We start from the raw sequence: 18,905 nt of genomic DNA, 5'->3' as shown, positions 1-18,905 counted from the left end.
TTAAAATTCTTTCCTTTGTTTTTAAAACTTTTTGGATTAAAGTAAGCAGGTCTTATGAAACCTAAAAGAGAAGGTAGAATCTATCTATATAATTAAGTAATGTAAATTATGTCAGTATTAAAATATCCTATATGCATAAAAGAATCCTTATGCATGTATTTTATTGTTTGTAAGTTCACATTCATAGAGAGATTCTGGACTACAGAACTAGCAGAAAACTGCTATTATATAAAAAATTAACTCCCCTTCCCGGTTCAATTCTGGGTAAAAGCACTGTTTCCCTTGGGGACAGGAACAGATCCAAAGGCACTCCTATGCAGTGATGGGTACAGTCAGGCAACTTCATTTTTAAAACAAATTAATTTAATGAGAAGAGAAAGCTTTAAAAGAAGGAAAGAAGAGCAACCAGAATGAAATGCAGAGCTTTTGAAAAACGGTTTGCTTTCTTTGATATTTTAAAGCACAACACTATGTAAAAACCTATGTATTGCTAGATCAAAAGAAGTCAATTCAGACTCTAAAGGCGGAAATCATGTATTTGCTTAGAACCTTGAATGACTGAGCCACAACCCTGACAGCAGTTTCTGTGCAGTTCTTAAATATGAATATAGAATAACAATGGCCTCTGGCAGCAAATCGCCGTATCATATGCAGCTGACTGTTTCCGCCATAGGACTCAAATGATGTTACAGAGCACTTAGGCATTTCATGGCATGCATTTTTAATGCTTCCAGCACTATTAATTATACTGAGTGAATGTCTGTTTCTCACACCTATCAAATATGCTTTGTAATGGCACTTCTGCTGCCATCTATTATGAATTGAGTTTCAGATGTCTGGCTGAGCGCAAAAAGATGAGCAGACTGCGTGCCTGCCAAGTGCGGCAACCAATAAACCCTTCATTCTCAATCAAAAGCTGCATGCAGACCAGTAGTATGTAAGCAGCATGAGGAAGAAAAAGAAGAGAAAGAAATGAACAGCAAGAAATTTTCAAACTTTAGTGGAGAAACATGCCTGTGTGATGGAGTTTGGGACCAAAGAGGACACTAAGAGGACAAGGGAAAAGACCAGTTGATTGATGTTATGCCTACAAGAAAAAGGGGGAAAGTAAAGGTAGGGAAAAGAATAAGGAAAAAAATAAGAAAAGAAAAAAGAATAGGGAAAAGAATAAGGAACTGTATGCACTAGATAAATTGGGGATGAGAAGTAAAGCACATTTTACCTGTTCTGGTCCTGCTTTAGACAAGAGGATGGACTACATGATCTCTCAAAGACCCTTACTGACCTATTTTCTGAATACTGATTAATAATATATATTAATAAAATATAATATTTTATATAATTATTAAAAATATAATTTTAAAAATATATATTTTAATAAAATATAACCTTCTGATTATATTTTAAATCGGAGCAAAAGCAATCATCCAGTTCTGACCATTCAAAGCATTCTTTGGTGAATTCTGTAAATGAGGTTCAGAATTTTCAACAAGGCTAAAAGGTATTACAGGGTCTTTGTGAAGGTCAAGAAAAACTCTATGTAACTGATGAGATCGTGGATCCAGCACAGGTACCGATGCTACTGGAAGATGGCCCTGTCCCCCTTCTCCAAGCAATACTCTCTAGCTGTGCAGTGCCATTTCCCTCTAGCCCTTTCTGTAACACTCCTCATGGTTGACTGACTACTTAGGAAACTAAAGGGAGTGGAAATCTATTCACTTCTACCTTTCTGGGTTAGTTTTCTGCAAGTTTAGTGAGGTGAATTTGTTCACTGAAGAAGATCTGTGCTGCTGCAAAGGGAGGAACAGGGCAGCACAGCACAGAATAGGAGCAGGGGTATTCCACCTTTTGAGTAAGAAAAGTTGTCTTATTTTTCAAAACACCTGAAAGGACCGCTGCTTGAATAAGACATACATCTGAAAGACCACTACAAGATCAGTTACAAAACTGTGTTAGTACATCTTTACTTCCTTGCACAAGCCTGCGAATAATTGTAATATAAAACATCCAGCACTCAGAAAAAGATAACAAAAAGATACCTGAAAATAACAATCAGTAACAACCTAAGGTAGTAATTTTCAAGTCACCTCATGAAATTTCATCAGAAGTAGGAAAAGAAAGGCACAATAAAAAGTTCAGTGTATCCAAATTCTTTATATATTTAATTTAGGAAATGTCATTTTTTTCCATATTATTATTTTTAAAACAAACTAGCTTTCAAATGCCTTAATTTTGCACTATATAAACCAACGTAAGAATGGAGAAACAAATAGTTTTTCCAGCTCACATACACTCCTGTTGTTTTACTTAGGTCATGGAAAGAACAACTGAAAATAAATCGGTAGCTGACCATCCATGGGTCAGTCCTCCTTGGATCTCTGTTCGCCTCCTATCCTTCCTCATGTCCTAACCACTTGCCCACTCAAATGTCATTTCTCTCCTGTCTCTCATGTCCATCTCCTCTTTGATATGGAAATTATGCTTATAGTTACTGTCTTTAAAGGTACTAGAAAATTTTAAATACAGCCACCATATACTTCCATGCTTTGTGCTTTATTTCCAATAGCCTAATCACTGTCTGTTGTTGTTAGAGAACATATTTCATTAGTTCAGTATTTATTTTCATAATGTAATTCTATGTAAATTTACTAATTCTATGTACTGTTGTAACTACACTGACACTAAATTACTCACGTCAGGTACAAATTTGGCATACATTTAACAACATAGCAGATAAATTTTGACTTGATTTTTAAAAGATGAATGCAGTTACTGTCCATTAAAAATACCCTAAATTATCCAAGTAACTTTTCAGCTTAGCCTACAGGTCTTCACTTAATAATACGCTTGTGGAAACACTGTTCACTAGAGGGTCTCTTTATCTTTATCTGTTTTATCTGTGGGCCTGCTGCAGACAGGAAGGAGGTTGATTATGGATGGGGAGAAGTATGGGCACTTGGGCAGCTTGGGATTTGAGGATCAGGAGCCTGAGAGGTGGAAAAGATACATGGTAAGAATGAAAATAATATCTGAATTATTTTATTTGTTTTTCAAACAATTCCTTATTCCTTTTTTTTTTTTATCCCCCTTGAAGCAACATATTTTTGTGAAATGACTCATTACTAAGAATTTCCATGACTGTGTCCCAGTCTCCTGCAAGATGTACATACTCATATTCAGGGCAACATACCTTTGATTTTTTCACTTTCATTTTCCCAGTGTATGAACTTCAAACCTTTTAAAAACAGCAAATGATCCATTTTTCTTTTATTATATATATAAAAAAGGGTGACTGATTACCTGATATTTCTACCTGATCTAGGTAGATCCTACCAAATCTACCATACCAAATCATACCAAAAGATGTCTTTTTTACAAAAAAAAAAAAAAAAAAAAAAAAAACCCTATGAGTAAGACCTCATTTTTTTTTTTTTTTTTAGTAATTCCATTCCGAAGTCTAATGATGCTTAAAATATATATATATTTAAATTTTAATATCTAAAGGTCTTTAAGTTTTGGACCTGTTTGTTGAACTTCCTAATTTTAATGAAAATTCTGATATTAGATCTGAGTTTCATCTTCTGTTATTTTACCTACCTCTTCAGTCTTTCCTCTTATAACTATGAAATAATGAAGAAAAAATTGCATCAAGAGCACTTGTTCACAACTGCTCATGTTGTTCTTCATGTACAATGGAAACCTTCTATTTGCATTCTGCATAGTATTAAGAAACCTGCTATCATAGACAATATATAATCTTGAACTCAAAACATCAATTTCAATAGGTTAGAGTATATAGCAAATAATTTCTCTGTTGAGAGAGAGCATCCGTATCACTTTCAGGCAAGTCAATTAATTTTATTATCAGCTAATTCAGTCCCTTCAAGGTTCTAATTTATTTTGAAAATCGATTTTACTCACAGGTTAAGGATAATGTCATGAAGCAAAGCTGATGATAATTATGGAAACTGCTGTGCGTGTGTGAGCACAACCAGACAAGGAAGTTAAAATACGTAGTTTATTAAAGACCATTGTGACCTTTATTTATTTATTTATTTCACAGAAGAAAACAGCTTTTTAACAGCGCGTTATTTTTTTCCCCAATATGGAACAGTAAATAAAGCCTAATTGTTTACTTTTGTCTTGTTCTAAGCTATGAATTGCTCAAATCACATATATTTTTAGGGATTATTTTCTAATCTGTGTGGCAAGGAACATAAAAGGCTTTGAAAGGCTTTTCTTATGGATACTCTGGGTTTGCAGCACTCCAGTGTACCAAACCTTAATGATATGACAGAGAGGAGATAAAGTTTAATAAATGAAGTGATAGCAAGAATAAGTATTCCTTCTTTCATTTTTCTTTCTGCTCAGTCTATTTGCTTGTGTACAGTAGCAAATTCAAAGTGAGATTTTTGATGTTTGGAATTTATCTTACAAAATTTTGAAAGACAGGTATTTCATCCAAAGCAGTCATATACTTATTTTCTTTAGGGGGACTAGATAAACATTTCCAGCAGGTAATTCATCCCATTCTCTCTTCATCAACCACAGAGAAAACTTGTATCACATACCTAACCTATGGATGGTTAAAATAAAGTGCTATGAATCTTCCCATAGCAGAGTCTGGATTTACTTGACTGTAGCTGTGCAACATGACCTGGAGTCTCCCAGGTGAGCCTGCTGGCACTGAACCCAAAAATAAAGCCTCCTCCTGGAGCTGAATGTTCTGAAGTTGCTGCAGCACTATCACTAGCAACAAAAGCTAATGACAGTTCATCTCCCATGTCTTCAAGTGTTAAGAAGACTCAGGAAGCAGGGGACAATGATGGCATGGCCCAGCCCTACACCTGCTGTTATACAGTTGGCTTTACTTGTTTTGCAGCAGCATCTAGAAAACTCCGTAGAAGGTCAGGGAGCAGATGGTCAGGCAATACATCAACACTGTACTACAAAAACAGTCTTTACCCTAAAGAAATTATTCTTCCACTCCAGTGCAGCACCAGAAGTGCAACTGTACTTTCTGCTTCTTATTTGTTCTGCAGGGCTCAGACACCCAAAGAACATGGAGAAGGTCAAGCATTAAGAGGTAGCATTGTCCATGACATATTCAAAAATGTAACAGTTTATCTGTTCCTTCTTAGCAAAAATTTAATAATCTCTACTGGAAGCCATACAAATATCCTTTTTTTTTTTTTTCCCCAACAAACCCTAGGCAGAAATGTATTGAAATAGTGATCTTATCAACATATATAGGAATAAAATATTTATTGCCTGCAAAGATACTGTATTTGGATCTATAAATAATAAATCTTGAAGTATAGTTTTAATCTATAAAGTCCATTGGGGTAAAGTTACCATCTCTCTGGTATCTGCCTTCAGGGGACTGTAAGGTCTGTAGGGCTTTCCCAAATCCATTTCTAATGCAGAACATAGTTTTTGTATTAAATATGACATTAGATATGAAAAAGGGTATGGATAAAGCTGAAGATATGAAGTCAGCAATTTTCTATTTTATAATTTAAATCAGAAAAAAAAGAAAAGGATATCTGGACCACACAAACTTCCCTTTTTGCAGAGCTAGAGGGGACTCAATTGCTTCATGTTTTGCTCTGTGAAGGCTACTTCAGCATGTCAGGGTATGTTCATTTCTCAGAAAAATCTAACTGGCTAAATTCCAGCCCAGGGAATGAGAGAGAGATTGGCCCACGCTACTGCTTCTCCTGAATCACAGTATGGTAATGGACATGTTAATATGTTCAATTAGTCACAAAATTGAGAGACTTTAGCAATATGAAGTATAAATAGCATGTATAGACAACACTGCCAACAACAAACCAGTTTCCCATAAACAAATCATTATTCTGCAGAAATTAACTGCCTGCAACAACCTATCCCAGCAACCTCATCACGCTTCACGGACCTGAGAAAATGGCAACCCTGAGCATCTGGCACAGCACAGCTGAAATACAGGATCCTACTCCTGCTCTGTACTGAGTTTTACAGAGCCAAACCAATTTTTAATGACTCCTCCTAGGTTCAATCATGGCTTTTTTTTTTTTTTTTTTTTTTCTTTTCTCTCCCCTCTATCAGTTGGATAATTTCAGAGACTCAGGAATTTTCTGAATTGGCACTGATGAGACAAGACTTAGCCTCTGGTGCATTGTTTTCCATGGCTGTAGGAGTTAAAGGACCAAATTCAAGTATAGCAAACTGCCTAGAGTAAATTGCCTAAAGTAAATTTTGTTCACACAGGAAGGGAAGCAAAAAGCTGATGATCTTAATCACGACTTTTGTATCACATGGAAGAAAATTTGGAAAATGGGAAACAAAGACCACTATGTTTACTGGTAGATGCTGCTAATAATAATTACACATTATTTTACAGTTAACATATAATAGCCACCATCATCCAAATAATCTGTTTTCCTCTGCTCAGGGCCAGTTGCCACAGGTATATAGAGAGCTACTTTCTATATGATCCGAGACACTATTTTGTAAGGAACCTGAAATTTACTTGTTTAATAACTTTGTACAGACTTCTGCCTGTCTTTTCCTTTTTTCATTTTCACATTTTGTGAAATCAATTCTCTAATCTAAATACAGAAAAGTGGAAGAAAACCAACAGTTCTCAAGGGGAAAAGTACATTGTAATTTTACAGTTAGTCTTTTATGATTTTCTTCAATGGCTCTCATTCAAAGATAGGGCATTAAACCGTGTTAAGACACCAGCTTATCAGTGCATCTTCAAGTTGTTAGTATGATAACAAGCAAATGAGTAACTTTTACAATTAACATTTACTCTCATTTTTGAATTTGATATCATACTGTGAGAGATTTCAAGCACATCTTCATTTCCTACATTTTTTACAAGATACGCCTTTTCATGATGGCTTACAGGATAGTTATAATCTATATTTCATGCAAGAGCTGTGGAATATTCTTAATTTAGAAGTAAAACTATTTTTAAAAAAAATATATTTCCTTGTCTAAAAAGTTATAAATGCTTTGTCTTTTTAGAATGTACAAAATGACGCAAATTTACTTTCAGAACAGAATTGTCATGACTGGTGGACAGTATGACCACACAATTTTTAAAAAAGTTGTTATTTAAAAGGATCCATCAGAAATGGTGGATATGTAGTTATGTGGCAATTAAATAGAAAGTAGGCTAAATGTGATGTTAAATGTAAAATTAAGTTACTTCACTCAAATGCTTCACATGCTGCAATGGCAAGAGATTTTAATGGTATCTATTTGCATATTTGCCTTCGTTGTTCTAAAGTGTCTTTAATCTTGCTAAATCCTTAAATTAAAACACACACGCACAAAACAAAACAAAAACAAACAAGTAACAGAGAAGTAACTTGTTCTTGATAGGGGAAACAGCTGATTATACAAAATGGTGCAGGCATTTCCTTAACCTGTTTTTAGAGCACTCAGGCTTCCGGAACAGCTCCCAGATGTGGCATCACTGACAAGGTGCTTTACCCAGGAGGGAAGAACAACTTGTGCATGTCAAACAGAAAAACATTAATGTGTAAGGTACCAAATGTAAAAGAAAGAGGAAATGATGATAAATGTTACTGAAATGTAGTGAAGGGAAGATAGCAAAACATGCAGTGCTATATATACCTATGAATCCTTATGTCCAGAAACTACAGTGGAAGTATCCTAAGGCCCTAATCCTGCAAACACTTCTGGACAGTGCGTGCTTTTCTTTAATATAATCATTCAGTTGCATAATAGAAAAATACCAGACTCCAAGACAAGAAGACCAAAATGCCATGTACCAAAAGGGACCGCTGAAAAATAAAGGGAGAAAGATTTGAATGTTTTTTCACCTATGCATTGCATACTTCAGCAAAGAAACTATCATTTTGCTTTAAAAAAAATCAAATATGTAAAAAGCTATATTAATTTTCCTTTCAGAATGACTGTTCATAAAACAATTACTTTTGAAGATAACTGTAAGAAGGTTTTCAGGTAGTTTTCTGATGAATAAATGCCTAATTCCACTGTCATGAAAACATATTCTCAACAGAAATGGCAATAGTTTTTCTAAGGGATGTCTGAAAGAGCTTCTCCTGGAAATATTAAGATTTTTAACTTCATCTTTAGAAAGGGTAAAATAATAATATTGGCAAATAATAATGGGAGGCCAATAATAATAAGACAACAATGAATGTTCAGTAAAGGCCTCTCATATTATTTCAGCAACATGATTCATCACAAAATTTAAGAACATAAGTTGATCCAAATAAACAAGATTACTTGTGAATTTAATGTTAAGCACATGTTCCTGTGCTGGATAAGAATCAACTTGATTCTAAAACCAACACAAATTGTGACATAAGTATAGATAGCAATTCACAGTAAAATATTTTCCAGAGGTCAATGCCAGAACGAAGCTAAAAGAAGTGAAATCCCATCACTCCCACTGCACACCAATATAAAATTATTTTCATTAGCAACTTTATTCTATCATTCTATTGAACATCTTCTCCTTCTACTCCTGCTTCCTGTAGACTTCTCTATTTCTCTGGCATTTAGCATTGCTAAATGTGTCTGCTCAAGACAGTCATTCAGTATCACTATCATCAGTATTAATCTATCTGACACTGTTGTATCCCATTACATATTTTCACAGGAGAGAGGGACAAAGATCTGTTGACACAGCACACAGCTAGATTAACCTTGAATGTTAATGGATATAGAAATGCAATGGATTCATTAATTATCTTAACTATCACTAACTCGTCAGGTTCCATATCATCATTGTAAGCCTAGAAACCGTTTGATATTTAGAAGTATATCTTGTACCGTTTTCAATAAGTCACAGGAAAGAGGACCTACTACTATCTGAGAAGCTCATGCTCAGAACCAAGTTGGTCTGGGAATGAGACAAAATATTTCTACCAGGCTTGCAGAAAGGTAAAAAAGGCACTTTCAGGTTTCTGAGCATTATGACCACAGAGCATGTTATGATTATGTGTCTACAAATGTCAAACACCCTGCTGTAGCATTAAATGATCATCTAACACCCAAGCAGAGACATGACAGACAAGATAAATGGGTATTAAGTTTATTAATTAGGAAAAAAAAAAAGATATCTCTCTTTAGCAATTGTGGATAATGCCATATGTTGTGGTAAAGAGCTTTAAACGATGTATAGTTCAGACCTCAGTTCACGATATGTATTTGAACCTACTGTGCTGGAGAAAACCCAAGCCATATATAATTTAAGGTTTGGGGCTGGGTGTTTTTTTTTTTTACTTCTCTAATAATCAGGTGGGAAAAATTACACTTGGCATTTATGGGAAGCTTATGTGCTGAAGCAAAACATGTTCATGTCCATAAAACTCATGATGCAGCATTTAGTAGTCTAGAAAGAAGATTCTGTTATCCTGATGGAGAAGAGGTACCAATGAAAGCCAGCAAGACGTTAAAGGGACATCTATCACCAAGAGCCAGTCAGCACTTAAACAGAAAAAGTAGCCACTCACATAGTGCCACTTCATATTATAAGAAAGGATTAGATTGTCTTTGGGAAGGCTTCCTCTACTTATCCAGACTGACAAAGGCAGGAGAATTACTCCTATCTTTAGCCTTTTCACGTGTCAGTGAAGTCCTTAATGAGCCATGTAGTTTATTATGTAGTTTTTCTTTTATAGAAAGTTTCTAGTATGAAAATCTCCAACCCTTGGCAAAGCAATTTTATCCACTTATGCCTAAGAATGAAATGATAAAGTTTGCTTCTCTTCTCATGCTTCCAGTAGGAATGCCAACAAATACCAATTATAGTACTTGTCAGCGTACTCAAATTTGACTATCAGATTCTTAAGTCATTTTGTGATTCCTCCTTAGAAACACAAGTGCTATTTCAAAAGTTACTTAAGAATCTAACAGCTTGGTGTTTTGGGAAAGCTAGTGCTCAGCAAATTAGAAATGTATTTAGAGTGCAGTAGCTACTCTGCACAATCTCCTCACACAAGCCTTCCAAGTGCATAAGAAATACCAACAATGTACTTAAAAATTCAACATGTTGCCTAATCACAGCCCCATTTATACATCAACATAACTGTCTTGTATTGAGAAGCCCTATGTCTTACCAGTTTGCTTGGGGTCTTACTGACTTTTGAAAATAAGGCATTAGGTTCTCTAAATAACAGAAGTGCTTTTGACATTTTTACCCTTGGACTATCAACTCATTTTACACAAACTAAAATAGTTCCTAGAATAGAAATCTGCCTTTTGAGGCCTGATCTGACCCAAAAATCAGATACTGCCTGGCTTGGCACTATGAAGTCTCAAGTCAGAAAGTTTGATTAGAAAGAAAATATTAGAGGAACAGCGTAATGTTTTTTGCTGTTGATCCCTCCTATAGACAAATGTAATTGAGTACTAACTAGGCACAACAAAATGTAAGCCCTGTGCAGTTTCTAATTAGTCTTTTGGAGAAAAAAAATAAAATAAAGCACGCCTGTTTCTGAATCAGACTCTTAATTCTTTTGGCCCAATTTATTATCCCAAGTGAAGATACAGTTTGGTTCATTCATTTATATGGGATATGACAGATGAAAGCAAAGTCTAAAATCCAGACTTTTCAATAGGATATGAATATAACAAGAAATCAAAGGCCTCTGAGGAGTATGTTGGAGAGAGCCCACATGTCAGAGGAAAGAGAAGAAGAGTCAAATATTAGCAGTAATAGGCATGAAATAACTTTTTTGGCATTGGACTGACTATCATCTCGATGTTCCCTGAGGAGTGATTTGCTGCTTTCCTTTGCCTTACACTGCTCAAATGTACTCAGAAAAGCAACCCTTACTATAACTGTCTGTTATATCAGTAAGTGAAAGACCAAATTACTTACGGCTTTTTCATCAACTTATATCTGCAAGGCTACATTTGAAGCATTAATTTACCTGAAAAATAAATATTGCTCCTGTCTCATAGCAGAAGATGATCTCTGTCTAAACTTCTGATGCACTGATTCATATAATGTTTGCTTCGCTTCATTCAAGTAACTGCACATTCCACTCTGATGGGAAATGGCTTGTCATTGAAACAATTTTTAACTTCTGCTTTTGATTATCATAAAACAGAAGTCAGGGGTCTTGTTCCAGAGAAAACTCCAAAATTCTAAAAAAACACGTATTTTGGTTTTGGAACAACAACAACAACAAAATGTAAATTTCCCGTAGTACGAAAAAGATTTGTTTGAAAATAGGTCATAATCCTTGGCTTACAGAGTGCCAAAATAACTGCAACCCTTGCAGGCCACATTCTGAAAATTTCAGGTCAGAGTGGCATTCAGGTTTTCAGCTTCCTACCTCCATGCTTCCAAGATACTTCCAGTACTTATGCCTGGAAGCTTCCATGGTTTTATCCAAAGCATGAATTCTCAATACTTTCAAACTTTTTGGCAGCTGTCTTTGTCCTTGAGACAGACTGTATAGTGAGACATGTCAAACGACATTGACTCTGAAAAGTATGGGTTTCCTGACCCTAGAGCAGTTCATATAGTAGGTCTGTTTAGGAGCCGTGTGTTGCAAAATCCTTGTCTGGTGACTCTGGTCATGGATCAGTTTGCTCGAAGGCAACTCACATAGAATCACCTTAGAACTGTGCATCCGGGACTACAGGAGACAACTTGAGCCAAAAATACTTCAAATGAAAGCCCATGTTTTCTTAAAAACTGTTGAAGCAAACTTTTGAACATTCTGCTTTCAACATCTTTTTCCTGCTAACTTGTCTATTCACCATGATCCTTGATCTATCTTGTCACTGAAATGAGAACTTATGATCTTTACTCATAAACTGCCCTCGATTTTCATATTCTCCATTACTATTGACATTGCATTCCCCTCGATGGCATCATGTGTAGAAGAATACCTCCTAAATCTTGACCTGATCACCCTAATGGTGCTCTTTCTTTCTCTACAGTAGCTATTTTTCCCTTTGTAACCATCCTGTGAACATTCTCAAGCAACCCCTTTTATTTCATCTTGATTACGGTAGCTATGCATTTTCTGGTTTCCATGACATTTCATTGCCAAGGAATACATTGAAAAAGAAAATTTGCTAAGACTAACTACCAGCAGCTCTAGCACTCATATGAAATGAGAAACCCTCTAGCAAGATTCAAGTGCTAGGGAAAAGAGCAAAGACTGCAGATTCATATTTATGTAACAGGAGCAGACTCTCTCTTAAATCGGTATTTAATTATTTATGCAAAGTAGAGCTGGTCCAACAGCTGACTGTGTGTGTGCTACTCAGCCTTTTAATAATGCACTAGAGATAATGAACTCCCTGTGATTGTATAAGACTATGAATCCTCCACATTGGAGCATGGTGCTGTAGTCCTTAATGGTGGCAGTAAGTCTTATCTTTGGCTTTTGATGAAAAATGTATGCAAGTCCTGGATTTATTCCTTACCAAAAGATAAGTTAGGAATTTTCTTTGAACTTGAAAAGCCTTCTACAACCAGCACTATTAGAACCTCCCCATAGTCAAAACTCTTCACACCAATGCCTTCTATTTTTCTCACATGAACCTACCATAGCCAATTACAGTCAAATGAAAGATAAAATGCATATTGCCATATCAGTGCACACTCAAACTACATTCAACATCATCAGACTCATCTTTGTTCTTTCTATGTCACTTGCTAGTGACACTCATAGCACACCATCTTCCAATGTCATTCTAAGGCATCTGGCATGAGGTACATTCTGATGCCAAGCCCCAGAGGTTGGATGGGGCTTTGAGCAACCTGGTCTAGTGGGAGGTGGCCCTGCCACAGCAAGGGAGGTTGGAACTAGATGATCTTTAAGGTCCTTTCCAATCCAACCCAAACCATTCTATGATTCTGTGATCTCTGGCTTCTGGGCACAACTGCAATGTACATAATACACAAATAATAGCATTCATCATTAGTTGATTATTCATAGCTGACCATCAAGAGATCAACTGGACATTTTTTGTCAGTGGTTGACTCATACACCTTTTTTATCAGTCAACGTCCAGCACTTCTTCGGCTAGTTTTGTTAAAATGAAATCACGTGTCATGTTACTGGTGGTAGCTGACAGCCTTTTTTCAGGAAAAGCCCAGTATTAAATTGAAGTTGTGAATTTTAGTTTTTTATTTTGGTGCCATCAATAACCCTCTTATCTTAACAAAGACAAAACTCTTAAAACACCTAATAAATATGTTGTAAGAGATAAAAATCAAGACCTTTAAAATTTTGTTATTAGGTGTCAGTATATCCTCCAGCAAACTCAGACTTGGAGTAAAGAATCAAGTTTAAACCCTTCATAGAATAAAATAGTGTTCTCACTAAGTAAATAAGCACTCTTGTGATCTACAGAGTAACTTCCTAAAGGTAGTGTGCTTACATCAAATATTAATCATATTTTTGGACTCAATAATACAAACAATATGGTCTCATGATAGTGTCGAGTTGATACCTGAAATGGTAGGCCAGATTAAACAAGATCATGAACTGCTTATTTCAGTTACAGACTCATTATGTAATCATGTAAGAGCCATCACCCACAAAAAAAAAAAAAAAAAAACGACAACAACAAAAAAAACATATCAGTATGCTTTATGACATGCAGTAAAACTAGTTTTATGAATAACTTTCCCCACAAAGTAGGGAATGATCTACAGCCTACCTTGATATGCATTAGAAAACAACTGCATCATTAGTACACAATATTTGCACTTCTCAAACCTCAGTCATCATTTTGTGTATGCACAATTTAATTATTTTGCTTTTTACATGCTCAGATCTCAATCCATGCAGTCTGTACAAAAGTAAAACATTCTCTTTCTTGAGGAGAGCTCTATTTATGTTGACAACCCAATTCATGATGGCAACTAAAACCCAGCATCATTTAAATTGACAAGGATGTCTGAAACAGGCTTTACAAATTTCAAAGTTGTTTGGAAGGATTGGAACAGAAACTAGATTTCAATCCTGAAGTTTAACTTTCCAAAAAGCTCCTACTATCTTTTATAACTGAACCAAAATTTGAGTTGCAAGCACCTCTGTAATTTCAGATATTAGAGATATAGCTCCTGCAATTTTTAATGTTTATGGCTGCATCTGTATTTATGAAAAGTTTTACTGTTTGTAATTTCAGATTAAAGTCAGTACATGCAGCATTGCCTCACAGTGTTATGAAAACTACCACTATGCTGCGGTGATAGGAAATCCAGATTTTGTGAATTTTAGGTAATGTCTACATTATAGAATTTTCTGTTTATTGTGTCTTCTTGTGGGCATATTTCCATTCTTCCAATTGTGTTGATTATCTGTGCACAACTAGATGGTTGATACATTTTTTATAATCTTGGATGACTATAGAGAAAAAAATAATTCTATATGCCAAATTAGAATAGACAAAAACAAATTTAAAGTTCAGTTTTTGCAAGCTTTTAATTATGTCTTCCATTGTAGTAAGTATGCTTCCTTACAGCTTTCTTATTCACATTTAGTATTTCATTGTATCTGCACAAATGAACTGGAGCCATACAAATAGCATAATTGACCTTGGAATGAACAGAGCTTAAAACTGTTAAATGAATTAACATGTAAGGTCATCTTACCGTGAAGATGACCGCTCTCACAGAAGATGAAACAGAATGTAATAAGATGACCAATGAAGAACCACATGGTTGTCTTCTATTCAGAGATTATCTCAAAAGGAATTCTGCCTTGCAACACCAGTATTCAGAGAACTAAAACCACCTGATGAGAGAGAAATAAAAAGGAGTAAATAATTCTGAAACAAGGTTTTATCTCATATCACATTTAGCTTGCCATAATATCTGTCTAAACAGAATACTAAAGGATAGAGTTTTTTGGATAAATGCACTATCAAATTTTCTGGATTAAAATAATGATTCAGACAGCATGCTCTTTAAGGATACTCAGGTTTCCTGGTGATAGTAAGTAATATAGCAATTGTCAGTATTGAATATCCTTTATTAGATCAATCTTCCTAAATCAGAAGTATGTTTTGCATTGGATCTAGAGCGTTTCTGTGACAACATTTCACAGTATTAGATATGTTAAAGTATTATGTAGTTTGCAACAACATAAGGAACGCGCAGATTCTGTCCTCCCCAATCTCAGTAAGTACTACACTATAATTAATGATTTCAAAGTCTGCAAGAAAAAAATACAGTGAAACCAAAGTATACGAATCTTTTTAAGGATTCATTTATGTTGTCTAGTATATCATTCCTTTAAAACTTTTAGCATAGAATTCATGATCCTATGGAAAGGCAGTATTAGTTTTTATGCATTTCCTTTTCATTGCTGAACATAATGATTATTGCAATGTCATATTTAAAGCTTTATTTTCTCCCAATGAGAGAAATTCTTCCTGTATATATACTAAATTGAAACTAAAGAAACATGTAGCTTCTTTTGAATATTTTGAGATTTTAGATACCATTTTCCTAAGTACTTAACATTTTTTTACTTCTCTCAAACAATGTTTTGCTAGCTTCTTCCTTCTGTCTGGTGGTTGTTATCTATTTCTTTAGGGCAATGTGTCAGCTTTTTTGAAGTGTGTAATTTTCCTTTTTCTTTAATGGATTTCTTGCCACGCATATATAAAAACACATATATGACCCTTTTACATCCATCATATCTTGTTCATACTCCTCCTGTCTTCTCTTGATTGGTTCTATTGTAGCACTGTTTAAGTTATGGCCTTCACACAAAGCAAGGCTTCCGTCCCTGACAGAATATTGTCATATGTTGGGCATGTGAAAATTTTACCAGCTCTGCTCAGTTTATAAATTTTGTTAGTATTTCATTACATGAATATGCTCATGTGTAGTTAAATACCCTTCAGTACGGTGTATGCACATGTTTACATGGCTTTATCACTTTTTGTGGGATGCAGTCTTGATGCTACTGTTTTCCAGTTGCCCATGACAGGTATTGACGAGTCTGACCATGGCTTCTACCTTTTACCTGGACTCTTGTTCTCTTGTAAAGTTGAAAACTTTTTAACAAGCATGTCTAAACTGTATTAATAGTTGTGAAAATCATGGCTGTTACATGAAAACATTATTCAGCAAAACAAGTAAAAGACCTGTACAGTGATCCCAAGAGGTAGGATTGATTTAGAAATATTCCCTGCAAAAAGACTCTTACATTGGCAACAAATGCATATGCATCCTGTAGGTGGATCCAAGTGGCAGAATTTAACCAATGCTACTCTCTTGCTTCTGTAGGCACTGAACTTTCTTTAGACTCCAGCATTATACTTTGCTCTGCTAAACAAAGGATATTCACAGCTATTTTAGGCATCCATCTTAAAATGGGAGAGGTATGAACTGCTGTGTCTGTATGACTCCTCAAAAAGACAGAGGTAGGTTACATCTACAAACAATTTTGTATACGTGTCCAGTATCCAGATCCTGACTATGAAGGTTCTCGTGGTATGACACTGCCTCTCCTGGAACATTTATTTCAGTGACATGAATTAAATTGCACAGTCCCTCTGAAATAATGCACATAATTAAACAGCAATGAAACAGTAACTCTGTTGGGAACAGTAATAATTACACAGTAACTCAGGGTGATAATAGCTGCATTCAAATGTATTGACAGATGAAACTGCTAAGAGTAAACCTGTGTGCTCTCTCTGACGTTACAGGCACCGCTGCAGACAGAAGATGCCTCATCCCTCTCTTTTGCAAAATTCACATTCTTTCTGGAAAGATACTCTCATCCCTAGCTCTCTGAAAATGCCTCTGTTGGCTCAGAAAATGTAGTCTGAACACTGCTTCAAATTCCAGTAAATAAAAATCGTGTCAGTGAATGCTATAAATACCTCATTTTATTCAGATACAAAAATATGCCCCCTGCCAGGATTAAAATCCTTTCCTTGCTCTCACTTATTTCAGCTGGGTGAGTTTTGCATATACAGCACATCTCTGCTGATTTAGCTCAGCTTGTGGAAGAGAAGTCAGCTTCACACTGCTTCACACTGCTCTGGTGAATTCCAGCAGAACTGCCTGCTATTAGATGAGACAGTGCACTGGTTATCCTCTGTATGCCTGAAGCAGTGTGACTGCACGTGATGCTACTACCCAGCTGCCCAAGTGTGAACCCAGGAGGATTTGAGGGAGCAGCACTCCCAGCAGAGGCAGCACTGTGAGCTGCAATGCTCATGCAGTGTCATCCATTGCCTTTTTTGCTTTATAGCTCTCATCTTTTCTTTCCTTGCAGAGAGAGAAGGCCATTGTTGGCTAAGTAAAAATCATTCCCTAACAAAAGAAGTCATTAGTATGACTCACTTTTCTGCCCTGTAAAAGGAGAGAATGATTGCTTGCCTGGTTCTACACCATTTAGCCTGCACAGTATACTATCCTCTTTTTCTAACAACAAAGCATCACAATTTTAGCAAATGAGTAAGAGATTTTTAAAATATATAATAAAATGAGCAAGCACTTAACTGCAAATGTGTACACTTTAATTACTATCTAATGCTCATTAGCACATTTATATCCCTTCTTCAGTTCAGTTTCCCAAAACATGACTACAGGGCCTTTGCCTTGTTAGATTCAAGAAAACTCCTGGAGAGCTGTCTGGAGTGCGGTCCTCCCAGAGGAAGTGGGGAAAAAACTGGGACATTGGCTGCCGAATAGAAAGCACATTCAGTTTTGAGCATGGGGACCTCCCAGAACTGCTCTGGAGACTTGCAGTGTCTCATGATGCTTCATTATGATCTGGGTGCTCCCAGGACAAAAGGAAAGACCTGCCTCTTTATACTACCAAATCACAATGATTCTTTAATCTCTCTCTCTCACAAAAAAAAAAAAAAAAAAAAAAAAAAAAAAACCGGAAAATGTCTGCATTTTCTTCCTTATTCTGTGTAGCTTTCTTCAGGTCTTCACTGCTTACTTTTGCCTTCATTAAGAAGCAAAACCACTTGCTTTACAGCTATGAAATAGATGGTTTTACATCATTTCCCTTCTTAATATAAACCTGTAGATGACATCATCACTTTGCAAGAATATAAAGCACTCATAATCTAATCACAAAAGCAAAGGCAAAAGAGCAGGTAAACCAGTCAGATGAATAAAGGTCAGAAGATCTAAAGCAATGCCACTAAACTACAGAAACTACTAGATTTGAAATTAAGACAGTGGGGATATATGGAGGAACAGAGGTCTACAGTGAAAATGGGAGCAAGAGTGGGGATGTTAAAGGGATGAAGAGTAAGCAAAGAAACTGAACTCAGCATCACAGAGGGAAGGGACCTTGGGTGGGACACATAACTGAACTGTGGGAGGATAGAAGTAATAAAGTAACCCGAAGGAGCAGTCAGAAAGAAAGATAGAGAGGAAAAGCAATGGAGAAGGAAATGAAGGTAGATGAAGATACATGAGGATGAGGAGTCTGCACTATCCACAGCAAGAGACCAAAAGACTGAAGGAAAAGATATGATGGGGGAGATTATTTAATCTGTTGTATATCAACTAGACTAGCACAAAGTGAAAAGGGAGGAGCTGGGAAAAACAGAGAATCAGCTTGCAGTTGTATATTAGAAAATTAACAATAGATACCTCAAGACTGGAAGAGTGTGGAAGAAGAAAGGTCGTCAAGTTGTGTGTGTCATTAAATCTCAGCTTTTACCGTAATGAGATCTTCCTTTCCTGAGGCTTTCAGCATGGGAGCTGCATCAGCCCCTGACATCTGCTCAGGGCTCCCCCTTAGGAATCCCTAGTATAGAACTGATGGAGAGGGGGCAAAGGAAAGTGTTTAGGAGCTCTGGCTTGGTACACACAGATAAGAGAGGTAAATCAAGATTCTTGTTGCAGTTCTCATTTCCTGCTATATCATTATAATTACACACATTCAAGTTTTAGA

General features: G+C 35.9%; 1 protein-coding gene across 6 annotated transcripts in view; it reads right to left on the bottom strand.

Moving 5' to 3' along the window:
* CNTN1 (contactin 1) overlaps positions 1-18,905 on the bottom strand; it is a 250,764-nt gene that overhangs the window by 81,299 nt on the left and 150,560 nt on the right. For 5 of the 6 annotated variants that reach the window (XM_040551249.1, XM_040551253.1, XM_040551250.1 and 2 more), the window contains one exon: positions 14,618-14,759. In XM_040551249.1, the coding sequence (XP_040407183.1) occupies positions 14,618-14,684 (67 nt within the window). In that variant the 5' untranslated portion in view covers positions 14,685-14,759. Of the gene's footprint in view, positions 1-14,617; positions 14,760-18,601; positions 18,765-18,905 lie in introns of those variants that run through there. The other variant, XM_040551242.1, reaches the window with a different exon arrangement.

Source organism: Cygnus olor, chromosome 1, assembly GCF_009769625.2.
Source record: "Cygnus olor isolate bCygOlo1 chromosome 1, bCygOlo1.pri.v2, whole genome shotgun sequence".
Lineage (NCBI taxonomy): Eukaryota > Metazoa > Chordata > Aves > Anseriformes > Anatidae > Cygnus > Cygnus olor.
The sequence above is the reverse complement of the archived record's forward strand: the minus strand, read 5'-3'. Positions and strand labels throughout refer to the sequence as shown.